At 38.0% G+C, this 26,194-nt stretch overlaps 4 protein-coding genes across 4 annotated transcripts; 2 read left to right on the top strand and 2 right to left on the bottom strand.

Annotated features, from left to right (window-relative positions):
* Positions 1-3,448: 3,448 nt before the first annotated feature.
* LOC103722201 (ras-related protein RABC1) lies at positions 3,449-10,955 on the bottom strand. Its single transcript, XM_039133534.2, has 7 exons — positions 10,776-10,955; positions 10,499-10,658; positions 9,284-9,352; positions 7,644-7,709; positions 5,028-5,149; positions 4,688-4,816; positions 3,449-3,846 (listed from the first exon to the last, which is right to left on the bottom strand). Exons 2-7 carry the CDS (start codon positions 10,638-10,640, stop codon positions 3,739-3,741), a joined length of 636 nt encoding a protein of 211 aa, XP_038989462.1. The 5' UTR covers positions 10,641-10,658; positions 10,776-10,955; the 3' UTR covers positions 3,449-3,738.
* A 2,160-nt stretch (positions 10,956-13,115) lies between these two features.
* LOC103722200 (uncharacterized) lies at positions 13,116-14,595 on the bottom strand. The gene has a single exon (XM_008812676.6). The coding sequence runs from the start codon at positions 14,430-14,432 to the stop codon at positions 13,428-13,430; it is 1,005 nt and encodes a 334-aa protein (XP_008810898.3). The 5' UTR covers positions 14,433-14,595; the 3' UTR covers positions 13,116-13,427.
* A 3,275-nt stretch (positions 14,596-17,870) lies between these two features.
* On the top strand, positions 17,871-18,455 carry LOC149768179 (uncharacterized). The gene has a single exon (XM_089929322.1). It carries the CDS (start codon positions 17,871-17,873, stop codon positions 18,453-18,455), a length of 585 nt encoding a protein of 194 aa, XP_089785448.1.
* A 368-nt stretch (positions 18,456-18,823) lies between these two features.
* LOC103722206 (putative polygalacturonase) lies at positions 18,824-24,550 on the top strand. Its single transcript, XM_008812681.6, has 5 exons — positions 18,824-19,387; positions 20,378-20,498; positions 22,507-22,681; positions 22,773-22,843; positions 23,571-24,550. Exons 1-5 carry the CDS (start codon positions 18,935-18,937, stop codon positions 24,203-24,205), a joined length of 1,455 nt encoding a protein of 484 aa, XP_008810903.6. The 5' UTR covers positions 18,824-18,934; the 3' UTR covers positions 24,206-24,550.
* Positions 24,551-26,194: the final 1,644 nt, after the last annotated feature.

Here is a 26,194-nt window from a genome sequence, read left to right as displayed (position 1 = left end):
AAAGCAGTAATATCTGACCGGACCTGACCCGAACCCTGATCCGGATCTGACCTGAATCCGGACTGGATCCAAATCGGACTAGACTCGATCCGAATGACCTGTTGGGTTAAAAATTATAGGCATGGACCCGACCTGACCCGATCTTCAACTGAATCGGATCTGGGTCCAAAATTAGGACCCGAACAAATAACCGAGTTGGGTATAGGTCCGACCCGATCCGACCCATTTGTACCCCTAACAGTGGATCAGTCCAACTACAATATATATATATATATATATATATATATATATATATATATATATATATATATATATATATATATATATATATAAAAGAAAGAAAAAGAAGGGTATGGATGTAAAATAAATATTTTGTGAGAGTATATGTGTAAATAAAAATTTTATGAAGACATTTATATAATTTTATATATTTTGAAGAGTATATATGTAAAAAAAATCAATGAGCATACCAACCAACAAAACTGATCGCCATTAATAAATCATATCTAGACAAAAGGCTTGTTCTCTTGCATGTTTAAACTAGTACCGGCACTCAGCATGACAAGACTTGTTCTCTTTCATGTTTGAACTAGCCTCGGCAGTTGCCCTGACGACACTGTTGGAGACTTCACATATAAAACTCAAGAAAAGTTCTGCAAAAAATAGAAATAAATTAGGTTAAATTTATCACTTAAGGTAGTCTCTTAGAGATAATTATTTTCCTACACTATATAGGCAGTTTTGTGGAAATTATTTTTTCGAGAATACAAAGTCCACATATTTTCTACATCTTAGACTGCATCCCCAAAGTACAGCACCATCAATATCTGTATTAACTTGTAAGAGAGAGAAAGTATAATTGTGAGAAAGAAGAGAAGGAAGAGTCATCCAATTTTGCCGGAGTATTATCATACTTATAGAAGTGAAAAAAAGGCCTCTTCGTGGAAAAACATAATGGTAAAAAATTCAAACTTATGGATAAAAAGAGGAAAATGAAGCATCTCTTAAACCGAAAATAAAAAACTCTGACGGAGACTAGTTCTCTATGATGTTCCAACTGGTCCCAACAACCAGCTAGCAGGGACTAGCTCAATTTAAAATGCAAACATTTACCTGACGTGAGATATCTCCAACTTGATATTGTTTGTGTTTTTATGCTTTCTACTTGATTCTTGTCCAAGAGATGGACCTCACAGTCTCCTCTTTTAACATGTCTAACTTTGTGGGCCAAGCTTAGCATAAGCAATGAATCCTGCCATTTTTGCAGTCAAGAGGTTGTGAGGTGGGGCTCATGATTGAGGTGGATGGCTGAGGAAAACCGATTGATAGCCAGATTGCGAGACGATTGCCGAGTTCTTCACAAGCCAAGAATTCTAATGCCGTTTTCTGATGCTCATTTGCCGAAAGAGAGTTGGGCTAGGGACTGATGGGCTGCGGCCCGGCCCGGCAGTTCTGCACGGCATTTCTCACCACCTTTTCTTTTCCATTTCCCTCTCTGCTCTCTCTTCTCCTCCTTTCTTCTTGAGAGCCAAGATCCTTTCTTGTGCCTCTTCATTTATGATCATTTCATATGCTTAGGTGGTGGTTATGCAACGTTTCCTAAGAGACTGGTAAACTGTGGTTTGCATGGGTTGGTGGATGGCCATAATCCCAGTAGAGACAGAAGTGAAAGCTCAGACGCCTTCTAAATGAGAGTCGCATAAAGGAAATTTCAATATGACCGAAAATTCTGAGCGCTGGAACGAGAGAGTTGCACTTTTCGGTGTATCAGCAGCTCTTGAATCCTTCTGTATTTCCTTTCTTCTTCTTCTTCTTTTTTCTCCTTTCATTGAGACGGCAAAATTTTATAGCCCTGATGAAGATGCAACCATGGAGTTGGAATACAAAAGATTGCAAAATTGAGGAGCAGGAGTAAAACTTGCCTGGCATGACTGGCAATGCAAAAAGTCGTCCAATCCACCACACTGTTTGTCCTTTTTAATTATCTTTACAAAAGACTGTTAGTTCTCTCAAAAAAAGAAAGGAAACAAAATTTTTTCCTAGATTGCTCTGGAGAAACAGCAAGAGAGGTCACTCACAGTCTCATCATGTCAGCTGCAAAGAATACAATTGGAGAGTGCATGGCAGTTTCTTTCCCTCAAATTTTGATCCAGAGTTTCACAGGCTCGACGCTTCCCTCAAAGCAGAAATTTCAGCATGGCTGGCAGTTAGCCAAGGCCAAATCGTCCTGTGGATTCAGGTTGTTATAAGGGATAGTCACCGTATGAAACAAACTTAACTCCACTTCTCAAGCAACACCATCATAATTTGCATCTGAAAATGCCAAAACATCTCCAAACCAATATCAGAGAACGTTAGTCTGGTTGAGTTCAAGCTGTGAGAGAAAATCTCCTCCAAACTCGAAACCCAGTGTCAACAATACTGCACCCACCATTCTCCTTTCAAAAATGCAAGGACTTGTATCCAAAACCAATATATTTGCTCAGCTTCAGGCAAGGATGACAAACCACCATGACTAAATGCCACCACGACAGACTTCAGAAGCAATGTTCTGGCCATAGACCATTAGAAATGGACAATACCTCCTCCAAAGCTTTATAGCCGGTAAGTCAGAATCCACTGTTTTTTATTCAACAATGAGGGGGAAAACTATTCACAAACTTGATATGATTGTACATGAAAAATCAGAATCATATCCTCTTTCTTAAGATAACAAGTAGCGCTAAAATTAGGATGGAAGAGAGGTGTGTTTACATTTGCACTCACTCCAGCCACAAGTAAATAACTGTCAATAGTAAATAATAAGTAAAATTGGTTCAAAATATACAATTCATCTTTTTGAGGAAAAGCATACAGTTCACCCTTAATTCTCACAAAACCACATTTTTGCTCAAATTGCATTGTCAGCACAAGCCCACATGTGGGTGACCCTCTTATGCATAATAATTAGTTTACGTGCTGATTAGTTTATTATGAAGTGTGGTTATTTATGTATCATGAGTCTTATATTTCCTTTCTCACCCACTCTACTCTGGTTGATTGGATGTCACAATACAAACTCAAATTCAATCTATCAAGCTGAAACATCTCAGAAGTCTCGAAAACATCTAAGGAGGTGGAGGAGAGATTGTAATGAAAACTATCTCTGGACACCTGCAAAATGGGTGAAGAAATTAAAAGACTTGATCATTAGCTGGGGGAAATAAAACTTGAGAACTATTTAATTTGCACTCTCATACCTTTTTTCCCCAAGGTCCAATGTTTTTCTATCAAATTTGCAAACAATACACTATTTTGAGTCCCATGATAATTCTCATAAAAACTTGTATTGGGCATGGGTATTTATTTGACAAAAGAACTGATTAAAGACTATCTATCCAGGAGAACATCCTGCTGAAGATTATCCAATATATCACCACTTCACCCCAACACAATCAAAGTTGGATACTGATAGGGCATCACACTGTTTCACAGAGCAAAATTTCAGCTCTGATAAACTAATTTACATTTCATCATCTTTATGAGAACTACCCTATAACCAGAAAGAAATCGTGATAACACAAAAGATAATATTCATTGTAAAATATAACTGTATATTGGAACCATGCATTTAATTTCACAGTACCGCACATGAACAATGTAAAGATAAAATCACCACCAATCACCATCTGTATCGCCATCAGCGGGTATGCTGTCACAAGAAATCTGAAGCGTAAGATCTTGGGTAAAGGAGAACAGTCAACAACAGCTGCTAGTAGAAGCATCAGCTTGTGGTGGCTTCTGCTTAAAAATGTTGTTCTTCACACCTGCCGAACCCTCAGCCAAGAGGCTTGGTGTATCTAAGATCTGTACCATTGATGTAAACAATTATTACTCATATTTTTAATAGACCTCCAGTAGCTTATTGTGATAACATGTATATAGAATATGCAATTTCAACATCCATCTATTCTTACTTCTAATGCTTTTCTCTTTCCTCATTAAGTGGTCAGTGCTTCCTCTAAAACTCTAGAAGAAAAATCTCAAAAGCAAGGAAGAGGATAGCCTGGTATAAGATAGATCTGGAATACCTTTTGTCTAAAACATTGCCAAAAAAAGTGAAAGAAAAAAATTACTAACAGAGCAAACCAACAAACAGTTCAAGCATCTGGAAATCTAGCTGGCAGAAAATACTCCCTTGGAATTTAGCATGGGTATATAGGATGCCCAAGACTTAAACCTCCAGCAAAGCATAGAGATAATGTACTACAAAACTAGAATAGGCTGACAACTCAATGGCACTTGTTAAAAAACCTCTGCTAAATGCCATTTTATGGTAAAGAAGAAAAGGTATACCACATAATAATGGGAAATCCTACAATAATGCCGCTTAAAAATTGCAAAAATAAAATCATCATCCCATGTAGAAGACTTCTCTTCAAAAGGTTCCTCAAAAGTTATGCAAGACCTTTGCATAAATCTATTTTTACTTTCACTAAATATATATATCTAAGCTAAATCAAAGGGTCTGGGTTCACATAAAGTAAAACTGGCTTTCCAGACATTTGCATAACTAACAATTGCAGCACAATCTTTCAGCTGACTTGGAAACAGATACTTCGTGTTGATAATATAACCCAGATCTCAGAATCAATAGACAATAGACCTCCCAACATATGAAACATCAGATGTATTGGAATTTTCATACCTTTAAGACAAGCTCTTCAAAGCATTGTTCCACATTGACTCGTGTTTTTGCACTACATTCTAAAAACAGACATCCATATTCCCTAGCAAAGTCAATGCCCTCCTTCTTTGTGACAACTCTCTCACTTTCCTGGAAACATAAAAAAGCATAAAAATTTCCATCCCTCTTTTAATTAAACATGTATTATCAATATATGGAAAAAAAGCTAAAGATACAACAGATGATGCCAAGGTTAAGAACATGATACATAATATCAAAATAGAAATTAAATGACTGGTTTATTGCATTATACAAAATTGCACATTAAAAATAAAGATCTAACTAGATACATGTACATTACCTTATCAACCTTGTTACCAACAAGCATTTTGATGCAATCTTGATTAGTTGAGTAAAGGTCTATTTCCTTAGCCCATACATCAGCAAGGTTGGTGAACGTTTCCCTTCGTGTTACATCATAAACTGTCATAAATTACCGAGAAAAAAAATTAATTATCAGCAAAACATTTTCACCATACTGTCTATGCTAATATTGAGCTATGCGGATGTCATGACATTTATAAAGAAACAATAGTGTAGATCTGCGCAAAGAAGATATATAGTCTTGGTTGAAGAGATATATTAGCTATTAAGTAAAAGCTGAAAGATTGTCCACTCAGATGAGTGACTAAGCAATTCAGATGGTCCCTAGATTCCTGGTTCAAGAAGTAGGAGTTTAATTCAATGTACTGGGAGATGCACACAATGAAAATAGTGGCCATATAGCATATTTAGGCTATGGACCAAACCTAATACAGTCTTGTGAGAGTAGAAAACATTAAGCTAGGGCCAGCTAGGTTTACAAATATAAGTTCTTACTACGGTCCTTTTCTCCTTATGCCTCCCTTACACCGGAGCCGTAGGACAAAAGAGCAGCAAGAATAGAACCAGCCCGTATATTATCCTTCTTTCCACTTGTTCAATGTTACCTCCTTGTTCTCTTTCTGCTTTCTGGTCCTCTCTTCCTAATCCTATCGTATCCTCTTCTCCTAAGTTGTTCTCAGTTCCTTCTTTTTTACCTTTAATTTCATTTGTCATCTGAGTTTATCGGAAAGATATTGAGTTTACCTGAAGATAAATGGCTAAGAGGAAGATATAAAGATCAGATAACATAGTCGTACCAGCAAGGCAACCTGAATAATCTGAGAACTAAATTCTGCTGCAATATCCAGATATTATTAGATAAGAGTCATTAGTGATGCTGAATAGATCTAGTAACTCTTTCTCAATCCAAGGAATATTTGAAGCTGTTTACAGCATACATGATTACAGTTTCAGCTTTGCAGTGTCCTCTTAGCTTGCATGCGTGAATCTTACATGGTGCTGATCTGATTTCTGGTTGGTTAGGTGTCACACTAATAAATTGCCAAGAAGAGGTGATACATATAATTATCTAATGTTAGTTCTTTTAGTAGATGGACTATTTTTTGAATTACAGTATCTCTCCAAGGCATATGCTTACTAGGTTAGTTACTCAAGGTCAACAAAGAGGAACAGGTAATAGAGGGGTAAATACACCATTTAGTCATTTTCTCCTACAAAAATGTTTACTTAGTATTTGCATGTACAAGTCACTTTCTCCTTTAACTTTTGTTCCATGCATAGTTTTGTTGTTTTATGCAAGAAAGGGTGTTAAAGTATACATGATAATTTTTCTGAAAGAATTCCAGATAATGAATCTATAATCCTCGCCTTTAAAAAAATCTATAATTCTTTCATTTACTTATTTGATTCTTGCATCATCTCAAACAAAAATTCATGGCATCTTTCCCTAATTCATAGTGCTCGCAACTATCTAGCTTAGATTATGATTACATACCTGAAGCAGCAAAATACTGCATTCCAAATATTAGATAATAGCTGGATATTTTGACAGGTTCAATCTAGATGCATAAATACTTGTTGCATGCCAAGGCCATATCTGATATGTGTGGCACACTGATATGCATTGGACAAAGTTTGTTTATGTGTCAATACTTAAGTATCTTTTCATATCCAGATAATTCCTGGATAGACTTAGGTATGATGGTAAAAGGCTCTCTTTGACGAATATGAACCTTTTAGTTGTGGATCATGATGGATATTTTAATTTCAGTAATTGTAGTACTAATGTTATCATAAGGTATAGACTATGTTATTAAGGTCACCTATCATGCATCATGGATGCTTTTTTTTTTTACACAGATATATTTATATTTATTTACTTAATATTTTCTATTATAGCCAGATTCTGTCCTATTTTTGCTGAAGGTTCGCCACAGTATTTGCTCCATGCTTCGTAGCACTTAATGGATTTGATCTGACACCTGAACCAGGATCTGAACAGTTAATCCTAGAGTGGTGTCCACAGATAATCCTCCACAAAGCCTATTGTTATAGTTCATTTTAACATATTTTATCAACATAAATATTCAAATTATCCTTAATAACAATTTGTCAATTCATCACTTGTAAATTGGTAAATATAATTACATAACAAGGAATTTTTTTATTATGTATCAGTTTATTTACATTTTAGGGCATCATTATATTCCACAGAGATAATGATCCTACATGGTGTTCTAGAATTTGGAGGTTGCCAAATTGTAGCCATGACCGTGCAGCCATATCCGCATTCTTTTCAGTCTTTAGGTGTCAAAGATAATAGTACACGTACTTTTCAGGCACAATATTGGCTGCAATGATGTATATAGATCACCCGGTTCATTGAGCTTAGGCAATAGAACTGAAGGATTGTAGAAGGAAAAACCAAGATTGCTGACTAGAACACAAGAAATAGTAGAGTAGTTGCAGCGCATATGAAAAACTAACATCCAAATTTTCTCTTCATCAATGAATGATATTAGAATCTAATAAAATGAAAAGGTATCAAATTCAAATTCAACAGTATAGAAAAGAGTAATGCATAATTGCATACCCATGATGATCCCTTGTGCTCCTCTGTAATATGAGCTGGTTAAAGTTCTGAACCTTTCTTGTCCAGCTGCATGATACAGATGCTTTTTCTGTTATCACTAATTTCCATTCAAAAGTCATAGATCATTCATTACATCATAGAATGCCTTCTTAGAATCTCAAAATATACGTGTGCATGTATGCATGTATAACTTATCGAATAAAATAAGATAGAAGGATCCACTGCAAATCACAAGAATTAATCAAAAGACTTCTCATCTATTGAAATAGAATTTTCCTTGCAATTACAAGGGATAAAACAATGTAGAAATAGGTTAGGACATGCCAAGGGGCTAGGCTGATAGACTTTCAGGAGCTAGGCTGGTGCTAGAAGCTTGGAGTGCATCCTGCTTTTGTTCATTTTTGAGGTCACAATCACTTGTTAGCTTCTTGTTGCTTCATTAATTGTTTGCACTCTACCTTATGAATTACCAGATCTAATGACACCAACATAAAATGCCATGCAACAAGCATTTAAACTCAACTTTAACCTGATGTCCTATTTACATCAAATTGACCTCGTGGATCCAAATACGACCCACCAAGGTCTGAAATATATCCACAAACAATCTGAACTTGACAATAACACCCTATAAATTGTTACAGGTCATAAAGCAGCTCAAAGAAAAGAGGAGCTGCCATTATTCCTCAAAGACGAGTTGGTTTAAAGGCAAAAAATCCTTGTTCATTTTGTGGTTTAAGCAATCTGTAAAGGTCAAGCAATAAGACAAAGAGGAAAGGTCATCCAGAGCAAAGATTTTACCAATTTAAAGTTCTATTGGGATCTGATTGGTTGTGTATAACTCTAAATCCATTGAAAACATACTATGCCTGGTCAACTTGCTACATACCAGAATTGCTCATGATACTATTAACTCATGAAAATAAATGCATGTCTGCTGCATAGCATTTGTTAACAAACAGATTGTCATGAAAACTGCAGTTGCGCATAAAGAGTAAGAGAGGAAGGAAATACAAAAATATTTTTAATTGTTTTAAATGGTAATATACAAGTACATAGTGCTACCATCATACCAGAATGGCTGGTGTATTAGTAGATGGATGTACTTAATTACAAGATCAACCTCTTATTCTCCCATGAATAAAAGTAACTTCTCCATTTGCAAATAACAAGCTTTATGAGCTTTTGGAACTCCAAATAGTTGTTTCAATAGTGAATTACATTTCCATACCATCCATGCTAATATTGCTATTCTCATACGCCAAAAAAATAACCTTCTTTCTCACACTTCAGAAAAAGGTTACCAGTTCATTGTGGGATTTTAATCAAATTTCACTCTCTATTCATTTCATGGTCATTCTTTATGTCCTCACAAAGCTTCTTATTGTTGGTTCCTGTACTCTTTAGGATAGGGTGAATGTAACAGCTCAGAAAATTCAACTTTTGGCAATAGCATCACAAAAATAATGCATCCTCTTCATAGGGTTAATTTTCAGGCATGAATAGCAATGGTCAGGGGATTAAGTCAAATTTAACACCTCAGGAGTTAGAATAAATCAACAGAAGCAAATGAAATGAGTATATGACCAAAAAAGAAACCAAAGTGGCATCTCATAAGATAAAACGAGCTAAATCGTTACCAGTGTCCCAGATTGCAAGCTTCAGCTTTTTGCCTCCAATTGTAACCATTTTTACCTTGAAATCCACACCTGAAACAAAAAAAATGAAGCATTTGATCAAAGTAATTGATAAAACAAACAAAATTGTGAAAAACTTGCGACGCTAGCATGTTATTGAACTCCAGTCTTAATGAAAATTCTTTCAGAATAAATTTTTACTATGAAGAAAATCTAATGCAAGAATACATTCAGTTCTGAATAGTCCAACTGAGCCACATAATCTACAGGAAGCAAATCAAATATCAGAAAAGATAATTTGTTGGAAATACTGATTGACATTAGAAGGATTACAGCTAACCATGTTGGTATCAACCACAATAAAAAGACAAGATGAAGATTTTTTATGATGTCCTCATTACGAACAACTTAAGATCATTATTCCCAAAATATCTACCAAATGAACATGTTTTTTCTATGATCATTGCTACCAATTCTAACTACAAATTGTTCTTTGTTCTTGGTTCTTGGCAACTCTAACACCCTCAAGTATTACAACAAAAACTAGTAAAATTTTCATCATTATCTTAATCATCCTCCATAAATAAATAAAACAGAGCATTTACAAACCATAACACAATATCAATTCTACCACAGTAGCACCTGATCATTTCATTTTCCAATTTAGATGTAAAAATATTATCAAATTCATATACTTAAAAGCTTTGCACTGCAACCTCTGCTATGATTTTAGCCACCGGACATCATTTGCAACTCTCAGTCTCATATGTCCAAGTATTACAACAAAAACTCAGTTATTGCACATTTTTCTATTACCATTGATCAATAAATACACAAACCACTAGCAAACAACAATACAGCATCAATTCAACTATATAGCTGCAAATCTCACTTTTCCAATTCGTACACACATATAATATCAAATGCTTACACTTAGAAGCAGTAGTACTCTGTGATTGTTTCTTCAATTATTCTTTATAGCTCTCACACCCTCAAGAATTACAATAATAACTCATTGATCACATGATTTTCATAATTATAAGCCGCACGTATACAAACAGACCATTCAGTAGCAACAACACATTATAAGTTCAATCCAGTAGCTTCAAATTTTTCTCATTTCTAGATGTATGCACAAAAATTATCGAGCTCCTTAATAAAACGCATTGCATTACTGGAAAAGCTCGAAGAAACAAATGGAAGGATCTGAAATCTCACCAATCGTGGGGGAGAGATCGTCGAAGGAGTCCGAGGTGAATCTCAGCAGGAGGCTGCTCTTCCCCACCCCCGAATCCCCGATTAGCAACAACTTGAACAAATAATCGAACTCCGGTTGGCTCAAAGACGACGAATCCATCATATTATTACTTCAGAAACCCTAGAAAACGCATGGAAAACGCTAAAAAAAGCACCAAAATGAAACGATTGAACGAAATCTAGATCCCAAGAAGCGATCTTTCTACGGTAAAGAGAACCCAAAAAGATCTCAGCGCACCTCGAATCTGGAATTAAGGGGGGAGGAATTCAAGATCTTGGGTCAAGAATTCGATAAATAGAGGATTAGAGAGTAAAAGCGGTAGCGGAAAGGAAGACAAGGGGGAAGGAATCCCGCGGTGGTGAAGAAAGCTGCAGGTGGCGACTAAAGAAAGACGGAAACGGTGGCGGTGGATTCATATTATTAGACCAGGCTGTACGAAGCTTACTTTAATATTATACTAATAATAATAATGATAATAATTTAAAATTTAATTATTAATTAAAGTCATTTAAAAAAGAGTTTTTTTTATAAATATTCTTCTAAAAATTTAAATTTATGCGAATATTCTCTTAAAATTTATATTTATTTCTATACCCTCGGAAAATACTATTTTTTAACAAATATTCCTAATATAACGATTCTTCTGACACCGTTAATAAAAACTATATTTATTTTAATGAAAAATAAAATAAAATTTTGAAATTACATTTTTATTCTCCATCACGATCAGCCTATTAATGTTTTTTTAACGCATTTACCAATTAAGAATATTCTAGTCAATTTAATTTGAAACCGTTACTTTTTTAACGGTATTAGATGGTATAGGTATATATGCAACAAGAAGAATAGAAAAAAAATAGAATAGACAAACAAATGTTTTATGAAGGTGTACATGCAAATATCAATTTTGAGAAAGTATTTATGCAAAAATTCGATATTCATGAGAATATTCATGCAAAAAAAAAAATCTTTAAAAAAATTTAGCCACATTGGGCTGAACTCAGTATTGAATTTCTCAAAGAAATTCTAATTGAATTTCACCCTATGCGCCTACTCCATCTCCCGTTAGTTAACTCTAATCGAAATCAAATCTATGGAGTCTTTATGTTTCGGGCGGTTTTAAAAAGTGATAACATGGAAGCTATTGCTCTCTTACATGGAAATTTTTCTAATCAAAAAACATGAACCATCAGCAAAATGATTGGTGATTGAGCACGGTCATCATCTATATATCACAAAATCAAGCAAACCCACTACTCGATCATGAGTCGTTCTGTAGTGCATGGGAAGGTGCAAGATTTAAATTTAGACATGCAGTTCAATGATGCATTAGAAAGGATTTGAATTATCTCGTACTTCTCATATCAAACCTCAACTATAGATACTTTCAATTGAAGTGTACTAGCCTCACATCGCCCATTGTTGGCTATTCAATGGAGAATGGTTGATACAAACTCTAGCTCTCTAGTTGGAAGTTTAGTATCTAAACGCCCTTCATTCATCCATCATTTCCACCTCAAGCCCACCAAAGCAATGCTAGTAAACTTTGAGATTTATGTCGCACTATCATATGCTCAGCAATGTAATGGAAAGTTATCATAAAATATATGTTATGAAACTTTAACTTCCTTATTGCAACTCATATGAAGAACGGGTGCAATACACTAGGCAATCAAATCATGAGCTACCATGCAAAGATCACATTGTTGTGTGAATAACCAGTGCCTTCTAGCATTTTTATCAGAGAAATGTATCTAATGCCTGTATTTCACTTGAAAACCTATACGTTGTTGAATAATAGTCATCAGTGGGACTTACAATTGCGGAACTAAATATCACACATGTAACTTATTTTATATGAATTCTCGTCTCATTAAATATCTCAGCAAAATTATTGGTTGAATCAGATCCACTAAGCAGTAGACTAATCCAAATGCAAAGCAATATATATATATATATATATATATATATTGCTTTGCGATTTGATTGGTCTATCGTGAATTTGGTCTAATCAATAATCTCTCCTACCTCATGGAGGCTTCCTCGTAAGCTCTAGCATCCAAAACCAATGATCGGACTCCATCATATCGCCTGTAGTATATTCTTGAAAGCTCCTACTACATGGGATGGAGCTCTAAATTATCCAGGTATGTCTTGTCATAATATTATAATAATGTATTAAGGAAATTTCATATTTGTCAAAAAATAAGAAAAGAGAATAATAGTCACATAGAATCAAAATAATATTTTCTCCAGTAACTTAAACCTTTTAGAGAAGTTTTTGGCATTAGTTTTTTCTCTACTTTTCTTAAAATGATCAGAAAAGTTCATATTAATTTAAGAATACAAATATCTAACACTATTTTGTTTTTCTCCTCATTTATTTAACCGGTTTTCCCGACAATTGCAAATGTTAAAAGGAAATTAAATGTTCTTATATGACTGTAGGTTGCAAAAGGTTTGATAACATTATCTTTGCAACATTGCTACACTAACACTCCAGATATATAGCTTAAGGTAACACTCGATGCATGTTCTCCCATGACTTAATCTTCTCATATTTATAAGTCCCAATGAGAAAGGTAGAAGGTTGACATCATGTTCACAATTAAGATGATATGGAGGCACAAATAGCTACGATCTCTCCATCTAATTGATGGAACCGAATAGGTTTTTCCCTTCTGGATTTACAGATACAGGAAAGAAAAATAGACACAGAACCCAACTGTAAAGCCCTGTAAGTTTCCTTCTTCCCAAAAAACCACATACAAAGAGATTATTACATCGTCTACATATAGCATCATCCATCATCTATGTGCGAATATCATCATCACAAGTAATTTATGCAAGAGCTGTTTAGAAAATATTGAATCCGTCTCATGAAGAACATCAAACGTGGAACTGCTCGAGCTGCACATCCTTGGCTTTGAGCGGCATGTAGTCCCCCAAATAGACCTCCAGATGGTCGGCTAGGCTCGACTTATCGATGCTCTCGTGATGGTACGACTTGCACACGAAATACACCACCGTCTGCGCCACCAGCGCGAACAGAATCACCGCACAAAGGAAGGAGAGCATCAGCACCGAGTACCCGACCCTGGACCCCACCCCGAGATTCAAGTAATTCCCCCGGACGACCGCAAGTCGGAAACCCACTTCCACACCCACGAAGCAGAGGTTGAGCACGACGAAAATGGCGACGGCCGTCCAGGTCTTGCCCCGGATGAGGGCCCGGCTCTTGCGCATGGCCTCGATGCCGCAGGCGTCCTCGAGGACGGAGACGACGCTGGCGACGTGCCAGACGACGCTGATCCAGACGAGGCCGGCGGCGTAGACGAGGGCGATGAGGGCGATGGCGACGAGCCCGGCGGTGTGGGGGCCGAGGAGGAGGACGGCGAGAACGGCGAGGATGAGGGCGGCGGTGTTATAGGCGACGAGGAGGAGGAAGGCCCAGAGGAAGGTGATCATGAGGCGGCGCCAGACCTTGGGAACGACGGCGAGGACCTTGGCGAAGGAGAGGTCCTTGGCGGTGTAGATGGAGGCGACGGAGTAGACGACGGCGGAGGTGGAGAGGAGGGAGAGGACGAGGAGGGCGAGGAGGTAGGCGGCCTTGAAGAGGAGGAAGGCGGACCACTCGGCGGAGAGGCGGGAGAGGATGGCGGACTCCGAGGGGGAGCCCGGGGTGGCGACGTCGAGGGCGACCTCGCTGCGGTCGATCTTCGAGAAGAGGAGGTGGGAGACGTAGATGTGGGCGAGGAAGAGGACAGAGAGCGGGAGGACCAGGGCGAGGGCGATCTGGGCGAAGAGGCGCTGCCATGAGTGCAGGATCTTGGAGGCCTCGTGGCAGATCCCCACTATACCCAAGAATTGGAGCTCCTCCGGCTCTCGATCCATGTCGACGATTCGAAGAAGAAGAAGAAGAATTAGAATTAAGGTTTCTCTTTGGGGAATTGGGGATGAGTCGACTACACAGAGAGGAGAAAGGAGCGAAGGGGATGGATGGAGAAAACGGAGGTGGACTTTGGAGCTGGGGAAAATGCCCTTGGGATTGATCTGAATTACGAAGAGAGTGTAGCTGTGTGTGTGTTTGTTGTGGATTTGGGTAGATGACGTGGCCTTTGGAGTGGGTTGAAACCGCTGCATGTGGGACGCGTGTCATGCGTACATATATGCGAGGCATATGATCAGATCCCCAGGGCACCGATGCTTTGCAGCCTCGGCTACAAGGGTTGCATTCAATCCTCTCCTGGAACCGACTTGTCTTCTGAAGCTCACCATGCATTAATGCGTGAAAAAGACCATCTAAAATGTACATGAATTAAAAAAAAATCATTTCAGATTATTTGATAACCTGCTTTCTATTTTAAGTTTTTTTGAAATTTTTTACCAGTTTCTAAAAATTGTAGAAACTAAAAATTTAAATTTTTAATTTATTATTTTGAATTACTATTAGTTGCTGCCGCTGCTGCTGCTACCATTCTCGGCAGTCACTCACCGGTGGCACCACCAATTGCTGGCTACCACTTCTATGCTATCACTGTGAAATACAACTTAAGTAATTATGAAACAAATATTTTTTATTTAAAAAAAAAAATAAAATCGTGATTTAACCTTTGGTCTAATACGACTTGAAATCATCATCCATCCATCATGAATATTTATGTTTGGAAGAAACGAATTTGATCACTTCTCTATCATGACCTTGGTTATATTCTGGTCTTGTCATTGCACCATTTTAAGGTACAAATTTCACAAACTATTTAGATTTGACAACTCTATATATATATATATATAGATATACCACATTATGTAAATGAATATAATAAATCACAGGTAAAATTTCATTTTACTCCATCATAAATAGCGTAATGTGCTGTCGCATTTAATCAGAAGTACAATTTTGCTCTATTAAATCAAAACTCTAAAATTATATCCAAAGCTACTAACATAAAAACAACCAGAGCTTTTTTTTCTCTTTTTCCATTTTGGTGATAAAGTAGGATCAGAGTTGGAACAAGCCAATTTATTGGATCATAAGCACCTAAAGATCTATCCATGGTTAGACAATTTTTTCAGGCAAACTTCTACTGGATCAAATTATCTTGATGCATGTATGGTCCATGCATGGTAAGTAATTAGTATGTTGGTAGACATATTAGCATGCTTATGTACACAAGTTCAATATGCCATGACCATATCAGAAGTCTCGTAAGGGTCATCCAAAGGACTGGCGTTTCCGTAGTTTACTTACAAACTACGTATATTTCCGAAGGGCCGGTTTTGGAAGGAAGAAAAAAATGGTTGGCCATTGGGTTTTCGAGGGTCAAGCTAAGAAGGTGACGCATATATAAGATCTAAGTCCATTCTTTGGTGAAAGCTTCCTTCTTGTCGACCCGGTCAATTCCACAAAAGTCTTTGGTCATGCGTCTGCTCTTGTGTCTTAATCTTATAGGTATCTATCCCTTTTTTTTTTTTTTTAATGAAGATGGATATCTATGCTTGGAGATCAAGAAAAGGCGGAGAAGGGCAGCTCACCTGCCGGTTTTGCAATCCTTGGTCTCGGTCCAAAGGAAGCCGGCTCAGCTATCAATCTAGCCTAGCCTATTTTTATAAAATTCGTGAATTGGATCGTCCATTTAAGTATAACTCTTTAACAACCATAATAACAATAATAATATATAAAATTTTTCAACTTTTTGAGTCCCATAACAACAGTAATGAACTTTTTCTGTCATATATTTGCACTTCTATGGAAAAGGATCCTGAAATTATTGGACTCTAAGGACTCTAAGGAGGAGTAGAGAAGCCCTTAATTTTTTAATAATATTTTTTATGATTATATCTATAATAAGAGTACCATATCCTCCAAGATCTACGAGAGAAACTCTCTTTACACATATGTGAAACTATAAACTCAATGTTAAATTATTAATAAAATATTTAATAATTTTAAAATCTATGATGGACCATCAAAATTGAAGATTTATGTCATTGGATGTGATCTACATCTAAAAAAGAATTTAGCGACCAAATATCATATAGTTATCAAGAAAATAAATATCATATATTGAATATACCTAATCTTCGTCCTCTCTCTCTCTAACTTCAAGATCATTCAGGCTACCTTCTTCCTCTCTCTCTCTCTATATATATATATATGTGTGCGTGTGTGTGTGTGTGTGTGTGTGTGTGTGTGTGTGTGTATTTATGTGTATATATATGTATGCATGCAGGTTTTTATATATGTATATGTTTAGTTTATAGGACAAAACAAGTTGTTCCAACTGAAGGATAACATTTTATCTCATATATTGCACTAGTTAATTGCACAAGCATGGGAGCTTTTTTTGTTATTTTGGCTAATCAATGCACTGAAAAGTGAAATATCTGTTTCTCCTAGCTAGCCTACCAATGCCTTTGTGGAAGAAGGCATCCCAGGACCAGTCAATGCACCTATGGACCCTACTAGCAAACGAAAGAAAGCAAAAAAAATAACACCATGAATACAAACACATGACTACGGGCCACAAGATCCCTTATTGTTAGTTTTCATATGGAAGCAAGTTGAGTTTCCTTTTCAACTAAGGATTGAGAGCCGCTCCTAATTCCAAAATTTCCAATTCGTTACTTGAAGAGGAAGGCGTTGTCAATGCGTGGAAGAAACCTTGGTAACGTGTTCGTGGATGCCGGTTTTCCACATAGCTTTCGGAGTCCTTGGAGACTCGTTCAAAGCAAGAAAACACAAACAAAGAAACAAACGAAAGACTCCGTTGGTGATCACCAATCACCATCCATCTTCTAGAGACAAATCAATACTCAAATCACCCTTCCTCTTATCTTATCGCCTGCCCTCTCATTCCTTCCAAATCTAAGGATCATAGGGTTGAGGACCTCTTCATACGAATCTTTCTACATCTGAAAACAGATTTGGACCGCATTCTCCGAGGAGCAGACCATCAGTGCCTGATGAAGTTACGGTCTTGTCCCCAATTGTACGTGAAGTTGAGGTAGCAACGGTACAAACAAGAAAGCAACGGCCGTAGTTCGATCTGGTGGAGTTACCTCGATCTCGTTATGTCAGAGTAAGGTTGGTAACCCAAATACTGACTTAGACCGAAGCGGTAATACGGTTGATGCTGCGAGGGCGTGGTTCGATTACACGGATGTTGATACAGGCTCTTCCTTCTCTAGCCCCGTTTTGGGCAAAGCAGTACACTGGTCCCATGAGCACGTCAGATGCTGGAGTCAATCGATGGTGTCAACTAGCCTTCCACGCGCCAGTCCGTATGTTTTGGTCTTTCGGTAGATAGAAGCCTGCCTTGGACCAGCGAGATGCTTCCCGATGAGGAGAAGCATGAAGAAGACTATGAAAAGGACACACAAGCGTCCAGAACAATACTCGTCTTTTGGATGCCCCCACCTCTAGGTTTTCTCAAGATGAACTTCAACGGCAATGTGGATGATGAGGGGAGATGCAACGGCACAGGGTTCGCCATCCGAGATCACAACTCCAGATTAGTTGCGGTGGGAGGCCGACAGACTTTTGGCTCATCAGTGGTGTGTACAGAGATTAGAGTAGCCTGGAAGGGCATCTACTACGTGAGGCGGACACTAAGTGCAGACTATATTATTCTTGAGAGCGATTCAGCCACAGAGGTTGAGTGGATCCGAGGGCGGGGACATACTACTGAGGACCGGCTGTTGATCCATGAGATTCGCAAGTTGATGGAGGAGTGCGACTCCCACCAAGCTTCACACGTGTTCAGGGAGGCCAACGGGACGGCCGCCTGGATGGCCTTTTATGCGACCTACTACTCCGGTGGTTTTGTTTGGGTGGACAGTGGGTCTGTTGCAGGGCCATTACGTATTGTTCTATTTTCTGATTTTGTTGGCTATATTCACACCCGTAGTATGTGAGCCGTCGATGCACAAAAAAAGAAGAAGAAGAAGAAGAAGACGACGACGACGACGACCACACAAGCTGTTAGTATTTGTCACCGGGCCGTATTACTTCACAAAACCCATAGTAATTACAGTAAATTACTTTATCATAATATTTTAACTATATTTTTTGTGAAATAACAAGTATTTAACAACTTTATAAGTTGCGTATATGTTCCAAAGATAGGAAAAAAAGGGGATTTTTTTATTAATCCCGGTCCTATTTTGCATCCTAATATCTTTCCAAAACAAGATTAAATAACCCTAATGAGAGAGAGACAAATACTTAATTAAGACTAATATAGAAGAATATGGTATTAATGCGGGGCGCCTACCGGAGCAGACGGATCACGCAATCCCCGCCCCACATCCGGCGGGACTCTAATTTTACCGTTCCAACAAATAAGAGCCGTCAACGACGCGTATGTAATGAGCTGACGGCGAGTTCATGGGAGATGAACGTCCCGGAGAGACCATGGCTTCTCAGGAAGCCATGGCTTGGCGTCACGAGGCCATCATGGGTTATGATACTGATAGCCATCACCCTTCTGGGACTGTCATGGCTCCAGATGAGTCCGACGAGGCCGGCGGGCGTCGCAACCCCGCCGGTCTCCGAAGACGCCGGTACCGGGCCGGTAGACCTCCCGAGCAGCAGCTGCTCGGGCTTCTACCGGCCCGGCCGGGCGAGGAGGACGACTTTCTCGATAGAGCAATTCGGCGGGGTGGGGGACGGAACGACGTCGAACACCGACGCGTTCCGCAGGGCCGTGGAGCACCTGAAGGCCTTGGGCGATAAGGGCGGGTCGCAGCTGACCGTGCCCCGGGGAAGGTGGCTCACCGGCAGCTTCAACCTGACGAGCAACTTCACCCTCTACTTGGAGGAGGGTGCAATCATCTTGGGATCACAGGTACTCGTATTCATGGAATCTTGATTCAATAACTTTGCTTTAGATTTGTTGTTCTTTTTATGTTTGGATCACTGCTTATATTAAAAATATTACAAGTAAAACTGGTAGGATTAACAATAGTCAGAGAAAACTTGAGAGAAATAACAAGAGGAGGAGAAATTGCTATTGTTTATGTTTCATATTCTGGCTGACCTTTTCTTCCTTGTGAGGCTCATGACTGTATTTTATTTAACATTTGCTTCCTGTTTTTTTTTTTTAATACAGAATTTCAGCAGTGAGTAAAATGTTTCAGGTTTCTCTGGAAAAAAATTGTTTCATGTTCTTTAAGAACTTCTCTTTTATTAAGTTTATGCAATCGTTTCTGAATTCAAATTTCTTCTCCGCTGAATCAATCCCAAATGGCAAACATATAATTGTGGTTGGATGAGTTAGATATCTGTTTTTTGGGTTGTCTTTTTGACCTGCTGTTCTAATTTGACCTTGGTGAGGGATGCCCCACTTTGCTGCTCTGTTTCTTGCTGTTTTTATTTTTCTTTTTGGGTGCTCGTCTTCGGGTTGGAACCAACTTCCAGCATTTCATTAGCTTAATGAAATAATTTCCATTCTCTATCTTTTGTTTTTAGAAAAAAATGGCTGGATGGGCTTGACTGCAATAAAAAAAATATTAGAAGAAGAATATTTAGAGAGGTAGAAGAACTGCTAATTGCGTGACCAAAGAAAGATATATTTTAAAGCAAGCATCTTGGAAAAACTTATAGTCTAAGAGATGATGTGAGAGTTCAGATTTCTAGAACATCGATATTTTTAAGACTCAATCATCCAGGTTGACCAAATCATTCATCAATTAATATATCATATAACTTGAATAATTATATATTTCTTGTGGAACTTGTGTGTGTATATATATATATCAAGAAATAATTATATATTCTTGTAGTTAGCTAAATAAGTTGGAATTTTCTACTAAATGGGTTGGATCGGGGTGTGCAGGATCCAAAAGAGTGGCCTCTGATAGAGCCATTGCCATCTTATGGGCGTGGAAGAGAGAGGTTAGGAGCACGCCACATTAGCCTCATTCATGGAGATGGCCTCAGCGATGTTGTTATCATGGGTATGCTTACTTCTACCATAACCTACCCTCAACTATCTTCTCAGTCTCTCTCACATCCACACCTCATTGATGTTTGCATAAGATTAGTTTAATGAAGCACACAGAACTTCTGTCTTTTATTTAGCGGCAAGTGTTAGATTTTATTGATAAACTTTTGATTAATTCATTATATGCTAATCCCTACAAATTAAAATACATTTGGCTTAATCATAGCGAGAAGATGTTTTTAAATAGTCTTTTGATAGCTTCCAATTTGAAGCTTAAATTTCCCAAAGATTTTGCTTCTGATGAACTAAATATTCTCTTTCGTGTCACAAATATCGTCACATAGAATTCCCTTTTTTTTTGTACAGAGTCAAACTCTAGCATTGTTGTTCTTAATTCCAAGAGGTTTCATATTTCTTGAACTATTTATTTGATATGTGAGCTTTTCATTCTCGCGGTCAGTCAGCAAACCATGAACTACTCTGTTTTCCATGTCTTCTTTGGCCATTCGTCCTTGCAATCTGGAGGACCCAACTCTGAATCCTTCTTATAATCAGCATACGCCTTAGAGTCTCCTCTTCTTTCCCTATCGAAAAGCTCCTTTGGTCATCCTTTTTCTTCTTTAGACATCCTTTGTCAAACGACCAAAAGCTTTTGTCTACTCATACAGCCTTTCTTATTGTCCAACCATACTTCCATTATCTCCACCAATTGTCAAATATAAAATTTATTTGATGAGAATCTGAAATAAGCACGCCGAAGAAGTTTTTCTACATTTATTTGCTATTTTTTTCTGCATTTAAATTGGTCGCAAGCCAAAGTTCAGTGAACTCAATTTCCCATCCGCAAGTACATTTTGCTTCTGAAATCAAGATAGTTTTAGGATAAGGTGACCTCCCGGGGAGCTTTGGAATGTGACACCCATTTTTCTTGATAGTCTCAAAGTTTGCAACCGGGAATAAAAACAAACCAGGACGTAAAATTCAAAATTTGTTAAGAAAACTTAATATATTACTGAAGGTCATCATCAAATCTTGAATGATCTAAAATCTTTGGTCCAAGCAAACAGACCTCAGGATTCTCATTCTGCAATGTATAGCGTCACTGATCGGAATGTAAGTTGAAGTTGGTCAGTAGAATTGGTTCAAGCATTTATCTTCCTGGCCCATGCTATTCTTGATTTGCTGAACTTTTGCTTGTAATTGCCTGTTGATTGCTTAGGCAATCGGATATCATGTAAATTGTGTCTGTTTCTTCCCCTTCAATAAATTTAGGTGGCATTTCCTGCCTCTCCTTTTCATTCAAAAAGAAAAAAACTTAATATATTACCATAACCCAAGAATAATGTATAAGTTGAAAGGTTTAGCAAACTGATTTTAGGATATGAGTAAGAACTTTAAATTATTGATGCATCTCTCTCAAGGAAAAAACATTGATACATCTATATATATATTCGTACCAGCACGCAAAAGTGAAATAACAATGGCAATGTTGGATAATATAAACAGCTGACCAATATATTTCATAGTTAGTTTATGAGATGTTGATCAAGTTTGGAATTAACTGTTTCAAAATAGTTGGATGTTTTGTAAAGCTCAGGAATCATTCAGGCACTAAAATTTTTTAAGTCTGCCAACCTAAACATTTCACCACTGGACAATTTCCACAAGAGCAAACTTCATGGTTTTGAAGTTTTAAAAATAGCAGGTCATGAACAAGTAACTTTACTAGGCAGAGATGAAAGAATAATCAGAAAAAAAGGGAAGAGCAAACCTTTATTTTCTTTAATCCTTAAAGAAGAGTTTCGGTACGTATATAGACTGTGGTTTACCAACAGATTCCCTTAAAGCTAGCGTTGGATCAAGGATTTTCTACTGGAGCATAACTAATTGATTCAAACAAGATGGGTGCCAGGTTTCGGGGCATCAATTACACCCTGCACTATCACCTTTTGCTCATGAGGAAAGAAAAAAAAAAGAACAAGGGACTACCAGCTATGCTGAAGGCTGCAAATTGATTGCAGGACACAATGGGAGCATTGATGGACAAGGGAGGATGTGGTGGGAGCAGTGGTGGAATAGAACTCTGAAACACACAAGGGGACACCTTTTAGAGCTTGTGAATTCACACAACATCCTCATATCCAACCTCACCTTCATCAACTCTCCATTTTGGACAATCCATCCAGTCTATTGCAGGTAAGTCTACCTGTAACTACTGCTCATTTGATTACCTAATTTCTTCTATTTTCATTGGGAACTAATAGAGATGTCCTCTGTTCCTCTGCAGCAATGTGGTGGTAAAAAATGTAACCATACTGGCACCTCTTAATGCTCCAAATACTGATGGTATTGATCCAGGTTTGTACTCAGTAAACTCTTTACTTTGCTCGGTCAGTTCATTGGAAGCAAAACTTCGATATATTTTTTTTGCATATAGTGAATGTGCTCATCATTCTAATCTCAGAAAAAAAGTTTCATCCTTTTTGCTTGTTCATCTCTCTCTCTAGTTTTTTTGGACATTCGAGTTATGCTTTTCATAAAGGACAACCGTTTGGATTTGATTTAAAAATTCATATGGTTCTTAAATCATGAAAAAAAGGAATCTGTAACTTGAGTAGAACTTTTGCATGCCATGATTTTTTTCCCCCACCCTTTCTCCTTACCTTCCCTATCTAGCAATCTTTTTTTCTTAAACAATCCCATTTTTTTAATTTTATATGAAGGCTTATAAACATTACGTTTCGAAGTAAATTATCTAAGCATATTCTTAGAGAGCACTCAGGGAATTTTAGCAGACTGCAATACCATAAGCACTGGTTTTCTTATATGGAGTATAAATCTGTAGGCCATAGCAACAAGGACCACTGGTGTTTCAGTAATCTTTGTGAAAGACTGCAACTGCTTTTGGTTATCTGCTCTTTAATGCAAATACTTTGAAACTGGAACAATTTAGATTAGGAGGGAACAGCAAGTTGCTAAAAATCTAGAATTAAAGTAGGGATATGGTATTCACTGATCCTAAAATGAATTGATACCTTGCAAACTTTCATCTGACATGCCATATTAATCTTAAACAAATCTACAGACTCAAGCTCAAATGTGTGCATTGAAGACTGTTACATTGAGAGCGGGGATGACCTGGTTGCCATAAAGAGTGGCTGGGACCAGTATGGGATCGCCATGGCCCATCCTAGCTCAAACATTGTTGTTCGCAGGGTCTCCGGCACAACTCCTACTTGCTCAGGGATTGGATTTGGAAGTGAAATGTCTGGTGGGATATCCAATGTCTTGGTGGAAGACCTGCATGTCTGGAATTCAGCAGCTGCAGTGAGACTGAAGACTGACAGAGGGAGGGGAGGATACATTTCCAACATCACAATTGCTAATGTGACCATGGAAAGGGTTAAAATTCCCATAAGATTCAGCAGAGGCTCTAATGATCATGCTGATGAAGGTTATGACCCAAAGGCCCTTCCTAGGATTAATGGTGTTTACATTAAAAATGTCGTCGGCGTCGACGTAGGAAAGGCACCGATTTTGGAAGGGATGGAGGGAACAATATATGAAAAGATATGCTTCAGAAATGTTAGCTTAGGGAGGATAAGCCCTGAGGCCAGATGGCACTGCGAATTTGTTGCTGGAGAAGCTTATGATGTGTCCCCAATGCCGTGCCGAGAGCTTAAGAACAATGGTTCTTCATCTTGGTGCAGAAACTCCTAGGCTATGTAGACAGGAATCAAGCTTTTCAGCCTCAACTCTGGTTCATAGATGACGAGGTGGAATGGTCAACAACAAACTTGAAGTGTCAGTCCAAAAAGAGTGGTATCTTGGAGATTGGTTTGTTGTTTCTTTGTTTGTATTTTATTTTATTTAGAAGGTTGGATCAGATACAAACTATAGAGTGACAGATAGGATTTTGAAGATGCATGTTCCATTTATTTGTACTAATTACTAACGAGAATGATATAGGTTTTGTGATTCTTTTAGCTAGGGAGTTCATTCTCCAGTTGTTTTTTTTTAAGCAATAGTAGAAGAGACTGGAAGTTCCTTTTTGTCGAAGAAAAAGATATATGTTCAACATCCACGTTGTTTACTCAAGGACCATGTTTTTAGCAGCCTTCACTATACCTAGCAGTGATCCACGTGTGAAATGCCCATGCCTGATTCTTGGAATGTGCTAAAGCCGGCCAATCTCGACCGACCAACACACATGCCCAAATTCCTGAGCGACATGCACTCGTCTTCTCCTATACAATCTACTCTTCGGGGGACTTTCAAGTAAGTACTCTGTTGCCATGATAAACTACTAAGAACCTCCTCTGTTCTCTGAATGTCGTCCTGATTTAGGCATCGGAGGGTTTTCTATTGAATACATTTCAACAAGAGAACTTCTTCATCTTTGCCATTTCAAGTTGGAGCTTGGTCACATATCAGGACCCTACACACAACCTTCCGCTCTCAATCGTAGTCTCACACGATCCAAATAGCCTATCATCGAGCCCTCCAGCATCTCTTCTGCTTGGCACTTAGGTCAAGTTGGTCCTCAGCGGCAACAACTCTCTTTGGCTTTTCCTTTGCACAAATTTCCGCAGGATTAAATTTATGGAAGACTTCTTCAGGAGGAAGATATGAGAGTTCCCTCCAACCTCACTTGTGTGCGATCTGTTTTCTAACGCTGCTGACATAAATACTTCGACTTTTTCAGGTGCGGTCACCTTTTACAAAATGTCGAACATATGGTGATGTTACTAGAGAATATTCTAAAGAAGCACCCGTAAGACAATGTCTATTCCTCTGTCTGGAAGATAACATGTAAACTTCATAGAGGCAATGCTAAGGATGCCAAAAGATGGAAGCTTGTAAGAGAAATCACACTCACGAGTTTGAAAATAACCGCTGTGATGCAGATGAAATGTGACATGCCCATTAGTAGGTGCGATATCCCAGTCATTTGAAATGGTTTCTAGTTTGCAAGGCGTAAATAAGCAAAGTATGGTTGGCAATGGATAAAAAGCCCAGATAAACTATCATTTACCGAACCAGGATCCTCTATATTGCAGCTTTGGCACCGCAAAATTCTGTACCATCATGGATGGCTACTACATCATTCATCTTGGAGATAAACGAGTCTCCTTCATTGCTGCAACGCACCGTGTATTGCTCAAACAGTGGAATGAATGAGAGCAGTCCGTCTCCGAGATGGATGATATAGAAGCTTTCCACGACAGTACAGAACTTTGCGGTGCAAAAGTTGCACTACAGAGGTTCCGAACTCATTATTCATCTAATTTCCAATTCAAGAGGCATCAGCATTAGCGATTGAGAACAAACACCTGAAAATATTTATATGGTGCTCTTGAAATGACATATTTTCAGAATTTTGTTAGTGGTTTCTCCTATATCCTAGATGATGATGTTGGAATTTGTCATTGAAACTTCTAGTAGAGTCTAGCTGTCGATGTTACCAAATTGTGATTAACTGATCTCTTCATTGTTTTGACTGGTCCAAGTTGATGGGTAAGGTAAGTTTTTCTTCTAAACGTCAACCATGACAAGCTCTAAGCTACAAAAATTAGGATATAAATTTTCCAGTGGTTGAATAAAACATCTATCAACAAGGTTATCCAAGGTCCTTTCTTGGAGTGTAAGAACCAGACTTATCGGCAAATCCTCTTAAAAGTTGTGGCTACGATTGGCCTAAAGATTTCT

This window comes from Phoenix dactylifera, chromosome 2, assembly GCF_051530095.1.
Source record: "Phoenix dactylifera cultivar Ajwa chromosome 2, Ajwa_hap1_PhDact_Kaust_v1.1, whole genome shotgun sequence".
Classification (NCBI taxonomy): Eukaryota; Viridiplantae; Streptophyta; class Magnoliopsida; order Arecales; family Arecaceae; genus Phoenix; species Phoenix dactylifera.
This window is presented reverse-complemented; position numbering and strand designations above follow the sequence as displayed.